This window comes from Palaemon carinicauda, chromosome 31 (assembly GCF_036898095.1).
Source record: "Palaemon carinicauda isolate YSFRI2023 chromosome 31, ASM3689809v2, whole genome shotgun sequence".
Classification (NCBI taxonomy): Eukaryota; Metazoa; Arthropoda; class Malacostraca; order Decapoda; family Palaemonidae; genus Palaemon; species Palaemon carinicauda.
Genome location: NC_090755.1, coordinates 22,582,278 through 22,608,210, shown reverse-complemented (window position 1 = coordinate 22,608,210; position 25,933 = coordinate 22,582,278). Strand labels below are relative to the sequence as shown.

Below are 25,933 nucleotides of genomic sequence, written 5' to 3'. Positions count from 1 at the left end.
GGTCTGCCAGAGGGTGATGGCGTCTAAATTTATACATGTTGAGATAGTATGCCATCCATCCCACCCTGTGCCAAATCCAAAGAAGCTGTCAAACCAAAGTCATACAAGCCAAAGCCGTCAACAAGTTCATGCCCAAATGGAAGAGATGGAAGAATATAAGAAGTAATCAAAAGAAAGGAGAGAAAGTGCTGATTAATTTAGTTGGATCAACAACTGGGTACCAAAGTCCAGTAGGAAAGCAATTTTCACCGTTCATCAGAGCCCAGCAGCTTATCCCTAAGCTCCCCTTCCTCGTCAAGGATTCAGCATCTGGGGGGCTTTTCTGTAGAGGAATCTAGACTTCTTATACGTGTAAAATATATTCAAATAATGTTTTAGGAGTAACTAAAATAAAAAAAAATTAATTAAATAAACGAAAACTAAAATACAGAAATACCATGAATCAAGATGGACTCACCTTTCTGAAGAAGGTTAACCTGTAATTAACAAAATATTATTAGTACAAATCTTGAGAAAAGTATAAACCTAAATAATATGAAAAAAAATATGAAAATTTAACTACATGTTCATTAGATCCCTTGAATACTAAAAGTTTAGACAGATTTCAAGAAGTTTTAATTAAATTGCCATTTTTTTTTTACAAAAACAAAAAAGATAATTTTGTTGTATCTAAATCCAAACTATGGTAATAATTCATGAAAGCCCATAAAATATTAACAATAATAGCTGTGAATATTTTACAGTACTGTTAATAGTGTTATTAAAAATATTTTTCCTACTGTATATCACCCCCACCATTCATAGCACATAATATTTTCTTTTAAATACAAGTTTCTGTTTACTATATATAAATAACATTCAAAGTGTCCCTTCTGCATTCCCCATTTATTCTTTTAGGTAAAAATAGATAAAAATATTCAATACACTATAGGAAAAAGGTAATTTCAATAACATTCATTATTTCAATATCAAGCTGTAGTTCACTGAAAGCTAAAGGTAAAGGTGTCTGGGGTCACTTGAAGTTTAATCAGAACAGATGATCACCTAAACATCAGCCAGGCAAGCCCATCCCACCACTTTGGTGGTGGCCTCCCCAGTAAACAGCTTAAACTCACAGTCCTGGGTTGGGACCGATCCGCTGCCATGAGAATGCCAGGTGAACACATTCCCACGGTAATAGCCAAGAGGCTAGCTTTCTAAGAGTAAAAAAAAAAAAAAACCAGCCAAGTTTATAAGTAACTTTTTCTCTAGTCCTATAAAATGGGGATGATCTTCAGTAAAGCTGGAATAGCTGTTGAATTCGTTTATGGGGTAGTTAACGACAGGTGGTGAGCACCCACTTCCCTGTCAAAGAATTCCTGTACGATCTTTGGTTTAGCCTTAAGGGATTTGAGGTGGGAAGCTTTAACTTTAAAGAAGTCAGATTTGCATGGCTAGGAAAAATACAAATAATTTTCAAAATTCATTTGGTACAAAGTTTACAGAAACCTTTTTCCCTTTAACATAGGGATATTCACTTGTACTCGGAGTAAATCCAACTACAACAAAACTGGTTGGTATTCTTTCTACCTTGGAGCCTGTGCAGAAGTAGGCGAGTCTTTGAGGTAACCGGAGATCCTCCTTTATCAAATGAAGAGGACGGTCCGGGATAATGGGCACATCAGCATACCTATTAGGAGGCTCCATAAACCCTTCTGGGAAGGGTATAGGCCTACGGCTAGAGGTGGTAGAAGTCGGAGGCGGAGGCAAAGGTATTGGTACCGCACTTGCTCGTGGTTCCAAACCTCTACTCATGAATCGCTCGTGGAAATCGCGGATTTGCGCTCATATTCATGAGATTCGTGTGTAAAATCGCGAGTTTTGCGCGACAATGGGTGTGATTCACGAGTAAGTGCTCGTAACACGAGCACTAAGAGCCATATTGGACAGAGGAAGCCTCAGGCATCCCTGCTGCTTCAGAGGAACGCATATACCAGACGATGTTGGAAAAGAGACCCTCTGAGTAGGGACAACTTTAAGCGTTGGCGAACATGTCACAGCGCGGACGCGTTGTGGAGCGTTGGGTAGGCGAACGCTGCGCTAAAGCACCCCAGGCAACCAAGGGCACTGGAGGTGATAAACTGGACGCCTGTCTGAAGAATGGTCTGTCTCAGGATCAGGTCGTTTAGGAGAAGGACGAGTTGAGGAACGATGCGCTGATGGACTGTGCGTATGCTTACCTCTACTTCTAGACGAGGAATGTCTAGACCTTGATCATAACCACGAGGTTCACGATCGTGAACGTACTGTTCATGATCGGAAGCGTCTAGCTCTTGATCGGAAGCGTCTAGCTCTTGATCGAGAATGGTGTGAACGTCCTAAGTGCCTAGCTCGCAAACCTGAGCAGTGCCCTCGCGATCGTAAATGCTGTTCTTATGAACGGTGCCCTCGTGAGTGTGAACATTGCCATAGTGAACAGGAGCTTTGTTCTCGAGATCTAGATCGTAGCATTCTAGAACGCAAGTGGCTGGACCTAGGACTAGACTCAGTTGCTCAAGACCGTGCAGAAAAAGACTTTTCCTCGTGATGAGGAACACCTCGGAGGAAAAGTTTGAGACCATCGGTCTTGTGAGCGTGAAGCTCTAAAGCAAGAATGCCTTCTGGACGAAGAGCATTCGGATCGTGAGGACCTACAATCCTAATGATCTTCAGATCGTCACAACGGACGAGAAGATGGTTAAGCTCCTCCCCGCGCACCACTGGTGGAAGCAGTGCTGGTCTCAAAAAGATCATCACCTACAGCCGAAGTATCCCTATGGGAAGAAATAGAAGGCTGAATGTTAACGGACGATGATGTCCCAAGATGGCGAGTACGATCCCCGTCAGCAGGAGACTGTCAATGCGTGGAAGGTCCAGGAGAAGGCGACAGGTGAAATTCGCAGACCTCTAAAGCATCAGATGTTGAGGGTTCCAGAGTAGGGTCCTTCCTGGCGCAACACTGAGTAAGTCGAACAAGCTCTTCCTTCGAAGGGGGTGCAGAAACCCCTAAGGACGGCCATACCTGCAACACATCTGCAAGGGAAAATGGCTCCCTGGTGGCTGGAGGTGAAGGGAAGCAACTAACCCCCAGTACCCTGAGGTTACCAAGGAGTTAAGCAGTCTGCGATCCTGCTCAACCGTCCCTCGGAAGAACACAAACGAGAAGGAGCCTTAGAAAGAGGTTTGGGGGTATGAGAGGAAGAACGCACTTTCCTCGCCTCTGACGGAGAAAGATCGTGCTTAGCCTTCTTCCTGCACCGTTCAAAATTCTCCCAGTAGGAGGCAGGCCACTCCCTGCACTCTACACAGGGTGAACCCTGCTCGCAACAATACCCTCTACACGATGGAGAGAGAGAGTACGGGACGTTATCCAGCGATGCCATAAAGATAACGCACTCAGCATCCTCACGCTCATCTGAAAAGAGAAATATTTTCATAAAAAAATAAATTTTTTAACATACTTACCCGGTAGTTATATACAGTATATAGCTATACGTCCCTGACGTCCGGCAGAAATTTCAAAACTCGCGGCATCGCAGATTGGGTAGCCAGGTGTACCACCTAAGCGCCCTCTAGCGAGGTACTTGAAACCATTCCATGATTCCTCAGATCTTCCATGCCCATAGGTCTCTAAAGGGGAGGAGGGGGGAGAATTAAATTATGTATAACTACCAGGTAAGTATGTTAAAAAATTTATTTTATTATGAAAATATCATTTTTAAACATCTGACTTACCCGGTAGTTATATATATAGCTGATTGACACCCTTGGTGGAGGGTCGTAAACAGCCAACATTGTTGGAATTTTACTTAAGAATTAATAAACAAGCTTAAGGGTTCGTACCTGATAAGGAAGCTGACTTCAAGGAATTCTTTCATTATGTTCGCTTTCCTTATGAGATCCAGCAATCCACCCAGGGGGCTGAAGACCTCTAGGAGCTGTCAAACCGGTCTAAAAACCTCTATGTAACAGGACCTCCTCCAATACCCTTGTTCTGGGCACTCTCAAGGAACAAATTGACCACCTGACTAAAATCAATGATTGTGGAAGACTGTCGCAATCTCCACGAACAACCATAAAAATACAAATGTTCCAAGAGAAGAAAAGGGTATAGCATCTTGCTTTCCAACTAGGGTTGTAGCTTGGATAGTAATAATAATAATAATAATTAGGATTATGGGAAGGTAGTGGTGGATGCTTCCCCCAATCTGCACTCGCTGCTACGAATGGTCCCGGAGTGAAGCAGTCCTCATAAAGAGTCTGGATACATTTCAAATAATGTGAAGTGAACACAGATTTACTCCTCCAAAAGGTTGTGTCCAAAATGCTCTGCAACGATCTATTCTGCTGGAAGGCCACTGAAGTTGTTACAGCTCTAACTTATGCGTCTTGACTTTTAGAAGCTTGAGGTCTGCCTCACTCCAATGTGCATGAGCCTCTCTTATTAAGAGCCTGATGAAGAATGAAGGAGCATTCTTTGACCTATGTAAGGAGGGCTTCTAGACCGAGCACCAAAGAGCTTCCGACTTGCCTCGCAACACTTTCGTTCAGTCCAGGTAGAACTTCAGGGATCTTACTGGACATAGGACCTTTCACCAACTCCTCGCCAACCACATCCGAAAGGTTCGGAAACTCAAAAGCCATGGGCCAAGGTTGAGAAGGGCGTTCATTCTTGGCGAGAAAGCCTAACTGCAATGAGCCGATAGCTTTGTTATCTCGAAAAAACCAACGTTTTAATTAAAAGCATGAATCCCACTGACTCTTTTAGCTGTCGCCAGACTGACCAAAAATAGAGTCTTCATCATGAGGTCCTAAAATGAAGCTGAATGCAAGGGCTCAAACCTGTCACTCATAATGAACTTCAGGACTATATCCAGATTCCAAGCTGGTGAATCCTGGTGCTGTTGCTTTGATGATTCAAACGATTTGAGAAGTTCCTTTAAGTCTTTAACATAGAAAGGTCCAAGTGTTGGGCTTGAATACTGTTGCTAACATACTCTTGTATCCCTTGATGGTAGAGGATGAAAAAAAATTGCGTTTCCTTCGAAGATATAACAGCAAGTCAGCAATCTGAGTTATAGAGGTACTGGACGAGGAAAAAGAGTTGACTCTGCACCACTCTCTAAAAACCTCCCACTTGGATTGGTAAACCTTAATGGTAGAAGTCCTCCTTGCTCTTGCAATAGCCCTACCTGCTTCCTTCGAAAAACCTCTAGCTCTTGTGAGTTTTTCGATAATCTGAAGACAGTTAGATGAAGAGCTTGGAGATTGTTGATGGCACCTTTCCAAGTGGGGTTGGTTGAGTAGAACTACTCTTAACAAAAGGCTTCTTGGAGTGTCTACCATCCATTCCAGTACCTCTGTGAACCACTTTCTTGAGGGCCAAAAGTGGGCCACTAGAGTCAATCTGGTCCCTTCGTGTGACCCAAACTTCTGCATCATTTTGTAATGAATTTTGAACGGTGGAAATGTGTACACGTCCATGTCACGAGCTGTTTGACGCTCAACGTCGCGTTCTGCTGGACACTCAACGTCGCGTTCTGCTGGACACTCGACGTCGCGCCCTGCTTGACCCTCGACGTCACGTCTTGCTGGACGCTCGACGTCACTTCCTGCTGGACGCTCGACGTCACTTCCTGCTGGACGCTCGACGTCACGTCCTGCTAGACGCCTGACGTCACGTTTTAGCTGGACGCTCAACGTCACGTTTTAGCTGGACGCTCAACGTCACGTTTTAGCTGGACGCTCGACGTCACGTTTCAGCTGGACGCTCGACGTCACGTCCTGCTGGACGCTCGACGTCACGTCCTGCTACTCTCTTGTCCGCAGGCTGATAAACTTGCATGAGCGAAGAGAGTTTCTGTTGCATGTCTTGCAGCATATTAAAATTAGGGTCAACTTGTTGTGGTACAGGAGATGTCACGTCTACCACAAGCTCGCTTTCTACACCGTTTAAAGAACGCGCAGAGCGTCCAGAGGACGATAACCAGTCTGATGGTGGAGGAGGAGCATGAACTGAAGTCACGCCAGGCTCAGACAACTGTCCTGCAACAGGGTGAGTGGGACGTTTCTTGACAGTTGCCGACGTCCTTAAAGGACGTTTGGCAGGAGAGCTTTCTTCGGTAGAATGAAAACGCTCAGGACTGCTCCAAAGCCTACAACCAGTAGCTAGCGGTGTCATGATAGGACGCTGATTGACCGTACAGTATCCATCTTCCTCTTCAGAGGTCTGGAAGCTTGACGCCAGCCTCGTCTGGGCACTGCGTCATCCGAAGATGACGAAAATACTTTACCCTCACCTTTCCTTTGATGAAGGCGAGCGTCCTGGGAAGCGTCAACAGGTATGCTCGAGGGGACGTCTGCCTGCTCGGGAGCTAAAGCCAATCGTTTCCTTTTGTCGTTCGACATTCCTTCTCCCAGGGGTTGGGGAGCTTGGATGAGGTCTATGGTCGACATTCCTTCTCCCAGGGGTTGGGGAGCTTGGAAGAGGTCTATGGTTAGAATGTTCGACATTCCTTCTCCCAGGGGTTGGGGAGCTTGGAAGAGGTCTATGGTCGACATTCCTTCTCCCAGGGGTTGGGGAGCTTGATAGAGGTCTGAGGTTAGAAGAACGACAGGTCCTAGCAGACGCACCATCTATTTGAGGGGTGGTGCTTAGGCCAAAATAAAGAGCCCAAAACTGAACAACTTCCTCCTATACAAGAACCTCAGGTATTGCTTGAAGTTCGGATGGATGAGGATGTGGAAGTAAGCATCCAGGAGGTCTAAAGAGACCATCCAGTTGTCCTTTCTTCCTACTGCTATGACTGATTTCAATGTCTCCCTGGAGAACTTTGTCTTCTGAACGAAGGCGTTGAGAGCACTTACATCCGGGACCGGTCAATAGCCTGCTTCTCCAAGAAGAGAGACATTTGATGTTGCATAGCCTGTCTCTTTGGCTCCTCTCTGTATCTGGCAGAGAGGTCTATCGAAGTTACTATTAAAGGAGGTTTCACTAGCAAAAAGATTTTGCATCCCTCCTTTAGTAATAGTACGGACCAAAGGGCTGCTCCTCCCCTCTCCCAGGCTCGCCAGAAATTGTTTAGTCTGGCTCCTGCTGTTGTCTGAGCGGTTTAGAGAAAAAAAGTATGCAGAACCTTTCTAGCTGATTTAGACACCAAATCCTGTGTGACCTTTAGGGCTAAAGTGGAAGAGACCTCTTTGACCAACTCTTGAGGAAGAAGAGAGGAAGAAAAAAAAGGGGGGTGCATACCTCAATTCTGACTTCTGAATAGGTGTAACCCCAATGGACAGAAAAGAACACATTTGGGCTCTTTTCTTAAAGATCCCCGCTGAGAAAAGGGCTGCTAACTCATTGGAACCGTCCTTTAAGGCTTTATCCATGCCTGACATAATGAGGCTGAGACTATCAGTGTCCACATCCTTCAAGGCAGAAACCCTCTTCCCCAAGACTACCAGAGTCCAGTCAAGGGAAATGAATACTTCGAAAGTCCTGAAGACGCCTTTAAGAGGATGATCAAGCTCTGACGTTGACCAGAGTATTTGGTCCTTCTTAAGGCCATCCAACGTGGAGCTTCTACTCGACCCGAAAAATCTCCTTGGGCAGAGGTAGGCTAGTTAACCCCAAGCTGAGAACTTCTCCCGTCTCATACCAAACACTAGATCTGGAGGCCAATCTAGCCGAGGGAAAAGGGAAAAAACAGTATTACCCTGGATATTCTTGGATTGCATCCAGTCTCCCATCATCCTCAAGCTCTTTTAGATGATCGAGACAGCACCATCTTTGTAAACAGACTCCCCTTCGACGCCTTCCCTATCGTAAACTCTGAAGGCGGGGAACGAAGAGCAGCAGGCTCAAAATAATTCGGAAACTCTTCAGAAAAAACTCTCATGAGTTTCTATAAGTCAACCGAAGGATGAAGGATCTTAGGATCTTCTCCTACGAGAGTTCCTCTAAAAGATAAATAGGGGAAAGGAAATCGTCGATCCCTTCCTCCTACAAGTCTCTAACCGAGGTCGAGACGTCTTGTTTCCTAGGAGTTGACTCCTTAAGGTCCTGAATTCTGGCCTCAATGGGTCCAAGATCATTACTTACTTTCACTTAATTTTAGAGGTTTATTTCTCGCCCTCCATCAAACACTAAGAGTTTGTTCAGGCGGGCCTTGGTGTGTGAAAATAATTTCTTTCCAGTTAATATTTTTCTCTGTATCTTTTTTATGGCGCCTGGCGTAACGAAGTTCCAACGCTAGACGCTCACAGTCATTACGATCGGAACTAAGACGTTCGCGATCTCGACATTCGCTCATCCAACAAGAGAAACAAAGACGTTGCACTCAGTTTCAAACATCGTGTCAAGCTCTTACAGCAGCGTTAGCAGCTTGCCGTTCATTGCTCTGACGCTCGGCGTTACGTGTCATGACTTCCAACTACTCGACGCTTGGCGTGATGTAGTCCATTCTTTAACGCTCGGCGTCCTTCTTGACACTAGCGTTAAGGTGTTAAGAATCTAAACGCTCGGCGTCATGACGAGCAAGTCTAGCAGGAAGGGAAATACACGAGACGCCAGCTCTGTGAGCTGAGTCAACCGACGGCGAAGATAACACTTTTACCTCGCCTTTCCCACGGAGAGGCGAGCGTTCTGGGAAGCGTTAACAGGAACGCTCGAGGGGACGATTGTTCATGCGGTAACGCCTCTCATTTCCTTTTGCCGATCGACATCCCAGGGGTTGGGGACCTTGGAAGTGGTCTAAGGCTAGGATAACGACAGGGTCGAGCAGACGCACCCTCCACTGACTGATTAAATTCACTGCGCTAATTTAGCACTGAAAAATGACAAATTTGTAGGTAATTTGTATTTTTCCTAACTATACAAACCTTAGCTATTTAATATGGGTAATTACTTTCGGCGTAGCAGAAATGACGAGCCATTAGAATTTTAACGAGGATTTACAACCCCACCGCTAGTTAGCGGGGGGTAGGGAGGGGTAGCATGCTAACACCCCCCCCCCCCCCGGCCCGCCCTCACACACACCTATGCTGACCTCACTTTGCTTAGAGGTAGGACTTCCCGGGGGACAGGGCTGGCGGGTAAGTTTGATTAAATAGCTAAGGTTTGTATAATTAGGAAAAATACAAATTACCTACAAATTTGTCATTTGTTCCGTAACTGAAATACAAACCACGCTATTTAATATGGGTGACTCAACCCTTTAGTAGGGTGGTAAGTCCCAGCCATTACTGGCTTTTGGCTTTTTGCCCGGGGACTCAGTATCTGAGTGTGTCAGCACTCAACGATAAGGAGTCCCTGAACCTCGCTAGCACCTTGCTCTGCAAAGGCTGCGGCCTACATAAGCTGTGTGTGGAGGAATGAAATGTGACTCGTCCTAGGAGGTTGACCTGAAGTTCTTTAGATGGAAACTTAAGGCTAGGACTCTCCCGATACCACCTCGTCAGGGTATGGGGACGTGACAGTATTAGCTTAATACTAGGAACACAAGGGAACATGGTTTACCTGCAGTGGTTTGAGGTCAGCTGTGCAGAGAACCCCGGGTGCTGCTTTCCCCAAGAGAGGGGAGGATGAAGAAAAGAATAAGGGCCAGACATACCTTTTCATTCATGCAGACTAAAACCGGGTAACATAGAACTCAACCCTCTGCTACTTGTCCATTAAGGAGCCTGAGGTTTAAACCAGCTGTTGTGCAGCCACCACAGGGCCGATAGAGAACGTATCAAGCCTCCTGTGGGTCACGTCTTGCAGGTAGTGGGCTGTGAAGGTCGTCCGACGCTTCCCCACCCCCGCTTGTAGAACCTGCGTCACTGAGTACTGTAGTTCTTTTTGAAGGCCAGGGACGTAGCTATTCCCCTGACATCATGTGCTCTAGGGCGACGTGAAGGAGGAGGGTCCGGATTCAGGGAAAGATGGATTACCCTACGAATCCAGCTGAGATGGTATTCGTGGTGACCCTCCTCTTTGTCCTCCCAGTGCTTACAAACAATGCTTGCACTTGAGGACGAATTGCAGCTGTTCTCTTAAGATAGAGCCTCAGACTCCTTACTGGGCATAGTAAGAGATGGTCTGGGTCATCTGTTACGGAACGAAGACTCGAAATCCGGAATGAGTCAAACCGAGGGGCTGGCACTCCCAGATTCTGAGTCTTAGCAACGAATCTGAACGTTACCTCCCCCATCCCCTTGAATGGGCGATGTCATACGAGAGACCATGAAGTTCACCAACTCGTTTGGCCGAAGCCAATGCAAGTAGGAACACTGTCTTCCAAGTCAGGTGGCGATCTGAAGCCTGGCGTAATGGTTCGAAGGGAGGTCTCTTCAGAGACCTGAGAACTTGAACCACGTTCCATGGAGGAGGTCTCACTTCCGACTGAGGGCAGGTAAGTTCATAACTTCGTATGAGTAAGGAAAGTTCCAGCAAAGAAGAAATGTCTACTCCTTTGAGCCTAAAGGCTGAGTGATAGCCTTTCACTGCCGAGACTGAAAGGCGCATTTCTTCTCGCAAATACACGAAGAACTCCGCTATTGCTGGAATAGTGGCATCGAGATACCCCTTCAACGACACCAACCACAGAAAACTCTCCACTTTGCCTGGTAGACCCCTGCGGATGACCTTCGTAGATGTCCAGACATCCTAATCGCAACTTGCTGCGAAAATCCTCTCTCTGAGAGGAGATGCTGGATAGTCTCCAGGCGTGAAGCCGAAGCAAACCTACGGCCCTGTGAAAGATGTTGGCGTGTGGTTGTTTGAGTAGCTCGCGTCGTGGAGGGAGTTCTCTCAGGAACTCCATAAGGAGTTGCAGAAGGTCTGGAAACCATTCTGCGTGATGCCATAGCGGAGCTATCAGGGTCATCGAAAGATTGACCGATATTCTGGTCTTGTTGAGTACCCTCCTCATCAGACAGAACGGGGGAAAGGCGTAAACGTCGATGTTGTCCCACTGTTGTTGGAAGGCATCTTGCCAGAGTGCCTTGGGGTCCGGGACTGGGGAGCAGTACAGCGAGAGCTTGAAGTTCAACGCTGTAGCGAACAGATACACAGTCGGGGAACCCCACAAAGTCAGGACTTTGTTGGCTACTAGACGATCCAAAGACCACTCGGTACTCACTATCTGAGACGCTCTGTTCAGACTGTCAGCGAGCACATTCCTCTTGCCTGGAATGAAGCGAGCAGATAGTGGAATCGAGTGGACTTCGGTCCATCTCAGAATCTCTACTGCAAGATGGGATAGCTACTTCAAAAAGGTGCCTCCCTGCTTGTTGATGTAAGCCACTACTGTGGTGTTGTCGCTCATCACCACCACAGAGTGACCCGCCAGGTATTGTTGGAACTGTTGAAGGGCCAGGAATACGGCCTTCATTTCTAGCAGGTTTATATGGAGGCACTTTTCTGATTCTGACCACAGGCCTGAGGTCCTGTGGTTCAGAACTTGGGGCCCCCCCACCCTTTCTTTGAGGCGTCCGAGAACACCATCAAATATGGGGGGAGGACGAGAAGATCCACTCCTCTTCGTAGGTTCTCGTCTGTCACCCAACACCGAAGGTCCGTCCGTTCCGCAGGACCCATAGGGACCATGACGTCTGGGAAATCGTGTCCTTGATTCCACCGAGACTTGAGTCGCCATTGCAGAGATCTCATACTGAAGCGACCATTGGGAACTAGACGGGCCAAGGATGAGAGGTGACCGAGGAGATGTAACCACGATTGGGCTGGGAGTTCGTCTCGTCTGAGGAAAGGACTTACGACCTTCCTCAGCCTTGCTATCCTGTCGTCTGATGGGAAGGCTTGTGGAGATTGGTGTCAAGATCATGCCTAGATATACCAGTCTTTGAGTAGGAAGCAGAGAGGACTTCTCGAGATTTACCATGATCCCCAAATCCTGGCAAAGTCCCAGAAGTTTGTCTCGGTGTCGAAGAAGGGTCGACTCCGAGTCTGCTAGGATCAGCCAGTCGTCCAGATAACGGAGGAGACGGATGCCGATCCTGTGTGCCCACGATGATATTAGGGTGAACACTTTGGTGAAAACCTGGGGTGCTGTGGAGAGACCGAAACACAGCACCTTGAACTGGTAGATCTTGTTGTCTAGGCTGAATCTCAAGTAATTCCTTGAAGACGGATGGACTGGGATCTGGAAGTACGCGTCCTTCAGGTCCAGTATACACATGCAGTCTTAGGGTCTCACTGCGAGTCTGACTGTGTCTGCCGTCTCCATACTGAACAGGGTCTGCTTGACAAACCTGTTCAGGGCTGAGAGGTCGATGACTGGTCTCCAGCCTCCAGACGCCTTCCTTACAAGAAAGAGTCGACTGAAGAAGACGGGGGGCCCGTCGACGACCTCCTGGAGAGCGCCCTTCTTCAACATGGTCTCGACTTTTGCCCGAAGGGCTTGCCCCCTTGCCGATCCCATGGCAAGGGAGCTCAACGACACTGGATCCGCTGTCAGGGGAGGTAGAGATGTGAACGGGACGCAATATCCTTGACTGATTACAGAAATCGTCCAGGAATCGGCCCCGAGTTGCTGCCACCTGATCGCTTAACTTTGTAGGCATCCCCCCACTGGTGGACATGTGGGGGGACTGCCAATCCTACCGTTTGCGGCCTCGGCCACTCCCTCTAGGATTTTTCCCTCCCCTGGAGGACTTCTTGCCTCTCCTGTCTTTGACAGGAAAGGGCTTCGACACCGTTGTCTTTGCTGCCACTGCCGGTTTTGTTGTCTTGGACGGGCGAGGTTGTTGAGGTGCTGGAGGTTTATAGGGATTGGATGTAAGAGTCCTATGTAGGAGAGAGTCCTGATTGGACTTCCTCCACCTCTCAAGCTGCCTGTTCCACGTCTTTAGGCTCAACCAAATTCTTCCCCAAAAGGGAAGAATGTCTGAGCCTGCTGACTTCGATGGCTGGGACCTTCGTGTGGAACCTCTCTGCCACCGCATCACGTCGTTTCAGGATGGAATTGGCCCACAAGTTCGAGACTTGGTGGGCCAAAAACTCAATGGTGTGGGTGCCTGAAAGGAGAAAGGTCTCCAGGGCCTTCCTGGTGCTCTCCTTAGACAGGTCCTCAGATCACAACAGGATGCCAAGAGACCCCAGCCAGACGTCCAGCCATGAAGTAGCTTGCATGGCACACTTCGCAACCTTCTCCTGACTTAGGATCTCTGTCGCCGAGAAAGATACTTGCCGGCTAGAGAGCCTCTCTAGAGGGACTCCGTTGGTGAGCTCTTCCACTGAATGGTGCAAGGGGAGAGCTAGGCAAGACTCCTCCATGATCTCAAAGTACTTCCTCTGGTGGATACGAGGAGGAGGGAGGAGCTTGTTGCCAGCAGTGGAACGTCTGGAGGAGGCGAGTTCTGAGAGCTGGCCCTCAACCTTATCCCTGGCACTCTTCATCCCTTGGAACCAGGGCAAAGCCGCACTGGCCTTAGCGGGTTTCTGAGTGCCAAAGACTCGGTCCAGAACCGTGTCCTTGCCCTCTCGTGGAGGAATCTCGGGATCTGGGAACCCGTTGAGATGCCTCATCAGGGTCAAAACCTGCCAAAAGGCATGCTCTGACTCCTGTGGCTCCCCTCCTGGAGAACTGGCATCAAAGTCTCCCGTCCCCAAAGGCTCTTCTTTGGGGGACTCGTGGACGTTCTCCGCGGGTTTGGCTGACTCTGGTCTCATCCTCGAAGATGACTTAGGAACAGTCTTATTAGAGTCCTTCGACTCCCTCCTGGGAGGGATACAGGACTCCAACAGCGATGGCGGGAGGCTCTTCTCCACCCTTACCCGAGAAGACTTCTCAATGCGAGGTGGGTTTCTCCCATTGGTGCGATGGGAGAATGCCTAACCTCACGAGAATCCCCTGAGGACGGGAAATCTTCGTCCGAAGGGGAAGGAGAGAAAGTCTGGGGGGGAAGGGAGCCTTCCTCAAAGGCTTCCGAGGAGCCAGCTTAACCCTTGGGGAAGTCACCACGTCATCTACTCCTCTCTTCCTCTTCAGGGGGGTCAGAACTGCCGCTAATTTGAGGCCCAACTCAGAGAAGGCAGGCTTAAAGGCCTGCACGACAGCTCTGACAAGAGACCCAAACCATGGCATGTGGTTGTTTGAGTAGCTCGTGTCGCGGAGGGAGTTCTCTCGAAAGTTCCGTTAGGAGTTGCAGAAGGTCCAGAAACCATTCCACGTGATGCCATAGCGGAGCTATAAGGGTCATTGAAAGATTGACCGATATTCTGGTCTTGTTGAGCACCCTCCTTATCAGACAGAACGGGGGAAAGGCGTACACGTCGATGTTGTCCCACCGTTGTTGGAAGGCATCTTGCCAGAGAGCCTTGGGATCCAGGACTGGGGAGCAGTACAGCGAGAGCTTGAAGTTCAGCGCTGTAGCGAACAGATACACAGTCGGGGAACCCCACAAAGTCAGGACTTTGTTGGCTACTTGATGATCCAAAGACCACTCGGCACTCACTATCCGAGACGCTTTGCTCAGACTGTCGGCGAGCACATTCCTCTTGCCTGAAATGAAACATGCTGATAGTGGAATCGAGTGGACTTCGGTCCATCTCAGAATCTCTACTGCAAGATGGGATAGCTGCTTTGAAAAGGTACCTCCTTGCTTGTTGATGTAAGCCACTACTGTGGTGTTGTCGCTCATCACCACCACAGAGTGATCCACCAGGTATTGTTAGAACTGTTGAAGGGCCAGGAATACGGCCTTCATTTCTAGCAGATTTATATGGAGGCACTTTTCTGATTCTGACCACAGGCTTGAGGTCCTGTGTTGCAGAACGTGGGCCTCCCACCCTTTCTTTGAGGCGTCCGAAAACAGCATCAAATCCAGGGGGAGGATGAGAAGATCCACTCCTCTTCGTAGGTTCTCGTCTGTCACCCACCACTGGAGGTCCGTCTGTTCCGCAGGACCCATAGGGATCATGACGTCCGGGAATTGTAACCCTAATTCCACCGAGACTTGAGTCGCCATTGGAGGGATCTCATCCTGAGGCGACCGTTGGGAACTACACGAGCCAAAGATGAGAGGTGACCGAGGAGACATAACCACGATTGGGCTAGAAGTTTTTCTCGCCTGAGGAAAGGGCTTGCGACCTTCCTCAGCCTTGCTATCCTGTTATCTGATGGGAAGTATTTGTGGAGATTGGTGTCAAGATCATGCCTAGATATACCAGTCTTTGAGTGGGAAGCAGAGAGGACTTCTCAAGATTTACCATGATCCCCAGATCTTGGCAAAGTCCCAGAAGTTTGTCTCGGTGTCGAAGAAGGTCTGACTTCGAGTCTGCTAGGATCAGCCAGTCGTCCAGATAACGGAGGAGACGGATGCCGATCCTGTGTGCCCACAACGATACTAGGGTGAACACACTGGTGAAAACCTGTGGTGCTGTGGAGAGACCGAAACACAGCACCTTGAACTGGTAGATCTTGTTGTCTAGGCTGAATCTTAAGTACTTCCTTGAAGATAGATGGACTGGGATCTGGAAGTACGCGTCCTTCAGTTCCAGCGTACACATGAAGTCTTGCGGTCTCACTGCAAGTCTGACCGTGTCTGCCATCTCCTTGCTGAACGGAGTTTGCTTGACAAACTCGTTCAGAGCTGAGAGGTCGATGACTGGTCTCCAGCCTTCAAACGGCTTCTTTACAAGAAAGAGTCGACTTAAGAAGCCTGGAGACCCGCTGTTCTGCGCTTGCGGGGGGTGGGGGGGGGGACGCGACGATGATGACCTTGCCGCGCGTTGTCCTGCAGCCTCGCACAGGGGGGGGGGAGGTTGATGATCGCGCTGGGGAGCGTGCTGGCGCTCACGCAATGGGAAATGCCCTGGGTCACGGGCGGGTGACTGTTGGCGCGTGCGAGGGCGATGGCGAGGGTGCGCGCGGTCGAGCGATGGCGCGCAGGGGCGCGAGCTGGAGAAACCAGAGGGTGCGTAGGATCCGGCTGAAGGGCCCGTGCGGCCGATGATACCGTTGGGCGCGCGCGCAAGAGACACATCCCTTGCGCGTGGGTGCGCATGAGTGCGCACATCAGGCTGTGGAGATGGGCGTGCGTGCGCAACCTCGTGGCCGCGAGTGGGAGACTGCGCTCAAAGGCGTACTGGCGAGGGATGGCGTGCAGGTGGAGAACGATGGCGCGTTGGTGAGCACTGGCGCGTTGGTGAGCGCTGACGAGCAGGGGAAGAAGTTAACTTCCCTACTGCGCCCAGATCAGAAGATCGTGGGCGCGCAGGAGATTGTTGGCGCGGAGAGCGCTGGCACGTGGGTGAGCGCTGGCGTGCAGGAGAACGATGGCGAGCATGGCGCGCAGTAGATTGAAGGTGCGCAGCAGCGCACTGGTGATCAGGAGAGCGCTGGTGCGCAGGTGAGCGCTGGCGCGCTTTAACAGAACCTTGCTCTGTAGATGAGCGCTTGCACGCAAGAGAGCGCTGGCGCGCAGGTGAGCGCTGGCTCGTAAGGGACATATGTGCCAACTTGCGCATACGCCTTGTTGTCCCGAAGGGACCATTGCCTGTTTCACAACAGGATGTGTTGGCGCCCACAGCACCTCAGCAGCCAGGAACAGCGACGGCAGGCCAGCAGGTCTGACGGGTGGAAGGTCGACGTGTCCTTTGTCAGGACGACCTTCCACCGAAGGGGATCACGAACGATCTGCAGAGAGGTCCAGGGTTGTAGCTGGGAGAGTCGGAGAACGATGGCGAGGTTCCTCTGCGGCGGACTGCGGAGACGATGAACCAAAGAGGCGCCTCCTCACACCCTTGTGAGGTGAAGGAAGGCCTCTACGGCGAAGAGGAAGGCGGGCTTTACGCCTTATGCACCCTCTGGAGGCCATGGGGTCAGAGCGCTGACCATCAGCAGTCCTCCGAAGAGGAGTCTCTGTGAGTGAACTCCCCCGAGGGGGAGAATCTCCGGCAGGAGAGACCGTTGGACTTAGTTCCTCCCTCAAAAGACGAGCAGAGGGAGGAACTAAGCCTTCAGCTACAACAGGTTGATCAGGAGCAGAGGTCTGAGATACCGCATCAGAAGCCTCTGCCACCACAACGTCGACGATAGACAGAGGATCAACCTCTGCCAAAGTCGGCGATTGTTTGCCAGCGGCCCCCAACCGGATCATGTCAAACAAGGCTTCCTTAGAGGGCGAACCCTCAAGCCCCAAAGAAGACCAAAGCTGAAATAAATCATTATTAGACATATAGAGATTTAAATCCTCCCCCGGGGGAGGAGGAGGAGCTGCCTCGCTATGGGAGGCAACTCCCTCTCCCGAACCCCGAGATCGGGCAACAGAACTATGGCCTACGCTACTACTCGACAGTTTCTCGGAAGAAACCGATCTAGCGGGAGCTTCGGAGGAGAAATATCCCGTTTGAACTTCTGTCACCGAGAAAACCTCTCCCACTGGGAGGTAGACCACTCCCTACACTCACCACACTTAATATTTCTATCACACCGCTGGCCCCTACAATAAGGATAAAGGGTGTGAGGGTCCATATCGACCGCCGACATAAACGTGCCACAAGGGCAGTCAGGTAATCCAGGACACTTTCGCATGATAGCAGAGGCCAACTTCAAACACACCTGTAAAAGGAAAAGCAAAGAGCATTAAATGGCTGTCAGAAAGGCGAGGGTGAAAGCGGACACGTCCGACTACCACCCGAGCTAAGAGCAAAGTGAGCTCAAGCACAGGTGTGTGTGGGGGGGGGGGGTAGCAAGCTACCCACCCTAACCCCCGCTAACTAGCGGTAGGGTAGTAAACACTCGTTAAAATTCTAATGGCTCGTCATTTCAGCTACGCCGGAAGTAATAACCCCTATTAAATAGCGTGGTTTGTATGTCATTTACGGAACAAATAGAGATTATAATCCAACCACTAACTCTGTCAAAATAAAACCAAACGAGCGAAAGCCAACAGTAAATATTACATCGCCAAGCTAACTGCAATATACAGGTTACAGCGAGTGGAAGATCCAACGATGTTGCCGGCGTGAGCGGCAGGGAAGATCTGAAGAATCATGGAATGGTTCCAGTTACCTCGTTAGAGGGCGCACAGGTGGTACACCTGGCTACCCAATCTGCGATTGCCGTGAGTTTTGAAATTTCTGCCGGACGTCAGGGACGTATAGCTATACAGTATATATAACTACCGGGTAAGTCAGATGTTTAAAAAGAATTACAATGTCCAATGACATCATTGGGAGGAGAGAGAAGCGACGTCAGCTCTCTACCGAGCCTAAAGAAAAAGTGACGTAGAGATAGTATCACAGTACATAAAGGTGGCTGGGTAACCCCCCCAGCCTACCCGCTCGAGCGATTGGGCACGCTTGCCACCTCGCACTTTTAGTCTAATGGCTACGTTCCAGCTATGCCGAAAGATAATCCACATAAATAACGTAGGGTTTGTTAGTGTGGGAGCAAAGTTATTATTTCAACTTAATGAAGAAAACCATCCAGAAGGGCAACATAACCTGCAAACTGGAAAGGTGATTTTTCCGCAGAGGATCCGCCGGCCGCACACGTAACGAGAGAAAGCGGTGTTGTCAGTGAGAAAGCGTAAGACCAAAGTCAAGCTCTGTGATGGCTGCAAGCAGATCCTCTAAGAATACGTAGTGGGAGGGCACCATTAACATCCGAACGCAGAAGTATCCATACGATGACGACTCCCCTGCAGATGCGGCCGAGTCATTCGGAAGGCTCCAAGCCTACGGTTTGACTGTCGTTTAAGGGGGGAGATCGTAAGACAAGGTTCCCCGCCCTTGAGAACTGCCGCACAACTGTATGCTGTCACGCAAGCAGCAACATTCACTGTAAAGGAGAGCATAAAATGTATATAAAATCATTAAGAATGCTTTCATATGCTGTACAGTACATACAGTACAGTAAAAGAAAACATAAGATTAAGAAAAAATTAGACAAAATGCGAGTAAGTTGGAGTGGGGAGAGAGACGAGCGAAGAGTAAAGTGAGGTTCACAGCCCAGGTGTGACCCCCCCGCTAACTGGTGGGTGGCTGGTTAACCCTTGCTAAAAGTCTAATGGCTCGCCTTACAGCTTTGCCAAAAGTAATACCCCTTTAAATAGCGTTAGTTTGTACTTAAATAAGGAACTAATCTATTTTCCTGGTCATTCAAGTACAGTACTGTAATCTACTCAAACTCATCCTTCTAATTTCATTTGTATGTGTTAACTTATGCAATACCCTATACAGTATATATATACTGTATTTCTCTTCCTGCCAAATTTGAACTGGTTACCTCGTTGTGTTTTAATAATTTTGCACAGTTTTGCCTGTGATTGCACTATACCTGTAACATAAAATTTTCATAAAAGAAATACCTGTTTTGGAAGAGTTGGGTCCAGAGATTCCGTTATCATTCAATGGTTAAATTTTCATTAATTAATGACAGCCTATATATATGGAATCTGACAATATTTGGGCATGTTTCCTTGATGTATTAGTATGACATACAGTAAACAACTTCCTACTTAAGACGCCACCTTCACTTGCTTTGATGTTTCCAGACTTGTTGGTTGTGTCTGCCATGGACAGTCTCATATCCAGATGTAATAGCAGCTCTTATACTTACAGTATATGAAGGTTATACAGCAATTTTATGATGATTTCCATGGTACATCTAGTGCAATGGCGGCTCATGTATAGGCACTATGGAACTACAGCACCACTTATTTTCTTTTGATAACATTCAATAAAATGACAAATTCATAGATAATTTATATTTTTCCTAACTATACAAACCTTAGCTATTTAATATGGGTTACTTCGGCGTAGCTGAAATGACGAGCCATTAGAATTTTAACCCTGGATAGGTACGCTCCTCGGACACCCCTTTAAGGGTATACTCGGACGCGCTCGACCCCGACGCCAAAAAAAATTCTTGAAAAATCAGTTTTTGCAGTAACCTCCTTTTTTCTTTTGCCAAAAAAAACTTCAATGAATGCTTAAAACAACTGCAAAGATAAATACTACTCATCTGCAGAAAAACTATTTATTATGAATATTTTAAAAAATTAAGTAGAAAAAAAGACCTTACATAAAAATTAATAAAAAAAAAGTTTATACATATATACACAAATCCTTTTAGGAATTGATTCTTGAATGTTTAGGACACATCTTGATGTATTTTGGATGAAGTCAGACCCATGGAGGTGAAGATCTGAAATGAGAAAAAAAGGGTAACTTTTTTTGGCCAAAAAAATTTGTCCAAATTTTATGAATTTTTTTGGGTACCCAAATGAAATAGGAAGTGGCTAATTTTTTTTAGGGAATAAACATATGTTATCCTAAAATAGAAATATGTAAAAAAATCTTCATTATTTTGTAAATTACATTTATATCAGGGGCCATATCTAAAGGTAATTTTTTGAGTACTTAGAAATTTCGTAAAAAAATACATATATCTAATATATAATATGATATTTATGCAGGTAAAAATATACCAAAATATCACAAATTCTATAGGGAACAAGAATATATATAGATAGGGCAACTTACGCTTCGGATATGTCCACAAAATGGCCGCCAACCACACTGACTCAGACTCCCTAATCTGCCACTTGAAATGTAGGAAGGGTATGTCAATTTCAAGGTGTTATTTACTAATCTAATTATTCTTGGATATGCATAAAAATTGTATGGTGGGTTGCTGGATAATTGTCGATTATTTTACGACTATAAAATTAAAATTCTGACCCAAAAAAAATTTTTTTGAAGGGAAATAAAATCGAAAAAAAAAAATGTAAAATAATACAATATTTTAGCTAAAAAAATTTGATGATATTCAATCAAAAAAGAAGTAAACAAAATTTTCCGACAAATAAACATCTAGAGGAATCATTACTCTGTGATAGATCCTTAGTACGTAGTAATTTTGAAAGAAATGGGAAAAAACGAAAAAGTGGCAATCGCAGGAAAATCGAACACATACCTATATATACGCCATATCTGGCTAAAAATAAAGATAGGCATGGGTAGCCAGATCATCTAGAAACACTTTCCAACACTATAAAAATACAAGTTTTGCGACACTACTTGCCAATTCCTTACGGTAACATGACTAAGCAAAAAAATGCAAAACAAATAAAAAGGAGCACTCGCGGAAAAATGGCTAACATTCTAATATACGGCATTTCAGAAAAAAAAAAAAAATTCAGCCACGTGCTAGGCAAACCATCAAGGCACATTTTCCGACAAATAAAACATCTAAATGAATCATTACTCTGTGATAGTTCCTTAGTACGTAGTAATTTTGAAAGAAATGGGAAAAAACGAAAAAATGGCAATCACCGGAAAATCGAACACATACCTATATATACGCCATATCTGGCTAAAAAAAAGATAGGCATGGGTAGCCAGATCATCTAGAAACACTTTCCAACACTATAAAAATATAAGTTTTGCGACACTACTTGCCAATTCCTTACGGTAACATGACTAAGCAAAAAAATGCAAAACAAATAAAAAGGGGCACTCGCGGAAAAATGGCTAACATTCTAATATACAGCATTTCAGAAAAAAAAAATTCAGCCACGTGCTAGGCAAACCATCAAGGCACATTTTCCGACAAATAAACATCTAAATGAATCATTACTCTGTGGTAGTTCCTTAGTACGTAGTAATTTTGAAAGAAATGGGAAAAAACGAAAAAATGGCAATCACAGGAAAATCGAACACATACCTATATATACGCCATATCTGGCTAAAAAAAAAGATAGGCATGGGTAGCCAGATCATCTAGAAACACTTTCCAACACTATAAAATTATAAGTTTTGCGACACTACTTGCCAATTCCTTACGGTAACATGACTAAGCAAAAAAATGCAAAACAAATAAAAAGGGGCACTCGCGGAAAAATGGCCATTCTAATATACGGCATTTCAGAAAAAAAAAATTTCAGCCACGTGCTAGGCAAACCATCAAGGCACATTTTCCGACAAATAAACATATAAATGAATCATTACTCTGTGATAGTTCCTTAGTACGTAGTAATTTTGAAAGAAATGGGAAAAAACGAAAAAAAGGCAATCACAGGAAAATCGAACACAGACCTATATATATGCCATATCTGGCTAAAAAAAAAGATAGGCATGGGTAGCCAGATCATCTAGAAACACTTTCCAACACTATAAAAATATAAGTTTTGCGACACTACTTGCCAATTCCTTACGGTAACATGACTAAGCAAAAAAAATGCAAAACAAATAAAAAGGGGCACTCGCGGAAAAATGCCCAACATTCTAATATACGGCATCTCAGATAAAAAAAAAAAAGACATGCACGTGTTAGCCCAACCATCAAGGCACACTTTCTAACACAAACATGAAAAAAAAATCAATAATATACGGCAATTCCTTACTACGTAGTAAATTTTTACAAATATTGAAAAAAAAACAGAAATTGGCAACCGCAGTTAAATACCCAATATACCAATAACTACGTCGTATCTGACAAAAACAAAGTCACGCATGGGTAGCCAGATCATCTAGACACACTTTCCAACACTAAAAAAGCAAAAGTGTTACGACACTATTTGGCAATATCTTACGGAAAAATGACTTTGAAAAAAAATGAAAAAAAAAATGAAAAAGGGGCACTCGCGGTAAAAGGCCCAACATTCTAATATACGGCATCTCAGATAAAAAAAAAGACATGCACGTGTTAGCCCAACCATCAAGGCACACTTTCTAACACAGACATGAAAAAAAATCAATAATATACGGCAATTCCTTACTACGTAGTAAATTTTTACAAATATTGAAAAAAAAAACAGAAATTGGCAACCGCAGTTAAATACCCAATATACCAATAACTACGTCGTATCTAACAAAGTCACGCATGGGTAGCCAGATCATCTAGACACACTTTCCAACACTAAAAAAGCAAAAGTTTTACGACACTATTTGGCAATATCTTACGGAAAAATGACTTGGCAAAAAAATGAAAAAAAATTAAAAAGGGGCACTCGCGGTAAAATGGTCCTCGTGGTGATGAACGACATTTTAACTAAAAAAAAAATCATGCACATGGTAGCCAAACAATCCACCAAGACTTTCCACAACTGATAACCTATACAAGTTGCACCATTCTACGACAATTTCATAATACATAATAACTTTGATAATTATGCAAATTACCTTAGAAGGGTAAACTCGGTCGCGCTCGACCCCGACGCGTCTCAGAAATCGGGGAAGGAGTACAGCTACAGCAATGCACATCTGGACACTACTAGAGCGTGTAGGGGAGACACCTACTGCAGGTCGATCACCCACAAATTCAGTCACGGGGGTGAGTCACGGACGACCCACCGTACCTTTCCAGGGTTAATGAGGGTTTACTACCCCCACCGCTAGTTAGCGGGGGGTAGGGAGGGGTACCTTGCTACGCCACCCCCCCACCCCCCCCCGCCCCCCTCACACACGCCTGTGAATGCTTCACTTTGCTTAGAGGTAGGACTTCACTGGGGACAGGGCTGGCGGGCAAGTTTGATTAAGTAGCTAAGATTTGTATAGTTAGGAAAAATGATATTTTCATAATAAAATAAATTTTTGAACATACTTACCCGCTGGTTATATAAGAATGGCTAGCATTCCTGACGCCTCGGCAGAACTAATTCAAAAACTCGCGGCTAACGCAGGTATGTCAGGTGTACACTAGTGCCCTGGTGGACTACAGGTAGAACTACCCCCACTTCATCAGATTTTTCTTGCCTCTAGGTCTCTAGAGGGGAGAAGGGTGGGATTATAACTTATATAACCAGCGAATAAGTATGTTCAAAAATTTATTTTATTATGAAAATATAATTTTTAAACATAAAACTTACCTGCTGGTTATATAAGAATGGCTGATTGACACCCTTGGTGGCAGGTCTGAGACAGCAATTTGATTGAAAATTCACTTAATAGTTACATATAACTAAAATAAGCGGTTCGTACCTGATAAGGAAACAGACTGCAATGGTTCTCTGCCTTATTCTGTCTGTTATCCTTAAAAGATCCAGCGGTTCACCCAGGGGGCTGAAGATCTCTAGGAGCTGTCAAACGGTGCCATAACCTCTAACATGACAGGACCTCAACTAATACCCTTGTTCCGGGCACTCTCAAGGAACAACATGACCACCTGACCAAATCAATAGATTGCGGAAGACTGTTGACCAGTCTACACATACAACCTTAAAGACAATAAAGTTCCAAGAGAAAGAAAAAGGGTACTAGGGATTAGGGAAACATAGTGGTAGATCCTTCACCTGCTATCGCATTCGCAGCAACGAATGGACCCAAAGTATAGCAGTCCTCATAAAGAGTCTGCACATGTTTTAAATAATGAGATGAGAATACAGATTTACTTCTCCAAAAAGTCGCATCCATTATGCTTTGCAGAGAACGATTCTGTTTAAAAGCCACTGAAGTAGCCACTGCTCTTACTTCGTGAGCCTTCACCTTGAACAGTCTAAGATCTGCCTCATTACACTGTGAATGAGCTTCTCTAATTAAAAGCCTTATAAAAAAGGAAAGCGCATTTTTTGACATAGGCTGCGAGGGCTTCTTGACAGCACACCAGAGCGCCTCCGAGTTGCCTCTCAGCTCTTTGTTCTTTCTAAATATATCCTTAAAGCTCTAACGAGACAGAGCACTTTCTCCAACTCATCGCCCACTAAGTCATAAAGATTAGAAATTTCAAAAGATTTTGGCCATGGCTGAGAAGGAAGTTCATTCTTGGCCAGAAAACCCCGCTGTAAAGAACATATTGCTTTTCCGTTTCTAAATCCAATGTTCTTGCTGAAAGCATGGAGCTCACTTACTCTCTTAGCCGTTGCCAAGCTCACCAAGAACAGGCCCTTCAGAGTCATATCTTTAAAAGTAGCCGAGAGCAGAGGCTCGAACCTGCCACTCATAAGAAATCTAAGTACCACATCCAAGTTCCAAGCTGGTGATACTTGATGACATCTCTGAGATGTTTCAAAAGACCTAAGTAGATCTTGTAAATCTTTATTGTTGGAAAGATCCAGATTTCTATGTCTGAAAGCTGTTGCCAGCATACTTCTGTATCCTTTGATCGTTGGGACCGAGAAGTTACGCTTATTCCACAGATCTAAAAGGAAGTCGGCAATCTGTGCTATAGATGTATGGGATCAAGAAACCGAGTTAGCTCTACACCATTCTCTGAAAACCTCCCACTTGGACTGATATACTCTAATGGTAGAGATTCTCCTTGCTCTTGCAATAGCCCTGGCTGCCTCCTTCGAAAAGCCTCTAAATCTTGTGAGTCTTTCGATAGTCTGAAGGCAGTCAGACGTAGAGCTCAGAGGTTTTGGTGATTTCTTGCCAAATGGGGCTGTCTGAGAAGATCGCTCTTACCGGAAGGCTTCTCGGCACGTCCACTAACCACTCCAGGATCTCCGGGAACCAGACCCTTGATGGCCAAAAAGGAGCGATTAAAGTCATCCTGGTCCCCTTGTGGGACACATACTTTTGCACTACCTTGTATAGGATCTTGAAGGGTGGAAACGCGTAAACATCCATGTGTGTCCAATCCAGCAGAAACGCGTCTATGTGAGCTGCCTCGGGATCCGGTACCGGAGAGCAATACATTCCCAACCTTTTTGTTTTTGAGCTTGCAAAGAGATCTATGAGGGGGCGACCCCATCGCCACAGCTTCTTGCAAACCTCCAGATGCAGCATCCATTCCATGGACAGAACTTGGCCTCTCCTGCTGAGCCTGTCCACCCTCACATTCTTGGCTCCTTGAATGAATCGAGTCAATAAAAGAATCCTCCTTTCCTTTGCCCAAAGGAGTAGAGATTTCGCTAATTCGTACAGCAGCTTCGAGTGGGTCCCCCCCTGCTTCGCTATGTACGCTAGGGCCGTGGTGCTGTCCGAATTGACCTGTACCACCTTGTCCAGGACCAGCCCCTCGAATCCTTT

General features: G+C 46.3%; 1 protein-coding gene across 1 annotated transcript in view; it reads right to left on the bottom strand.

The window, feature by feature from the left end:
- The window catches only part of Taf8 (TBP-associated factor 8), a 670,932-nt gene that overhangs the window by 619,176 nt on the left and 25,823 nt on the right, over positions 1–25,933 (bottom strand). Inside the window, exon 2 of the mRNA XM_068355045.1 lies at positions 458–476. Coding sequence (XP_068211146.1) covers positions 458–476 — 19 coding nt within the window. The remainder of the gene's footprint in view (positions 1–457; positions 477–25,933) is intronic.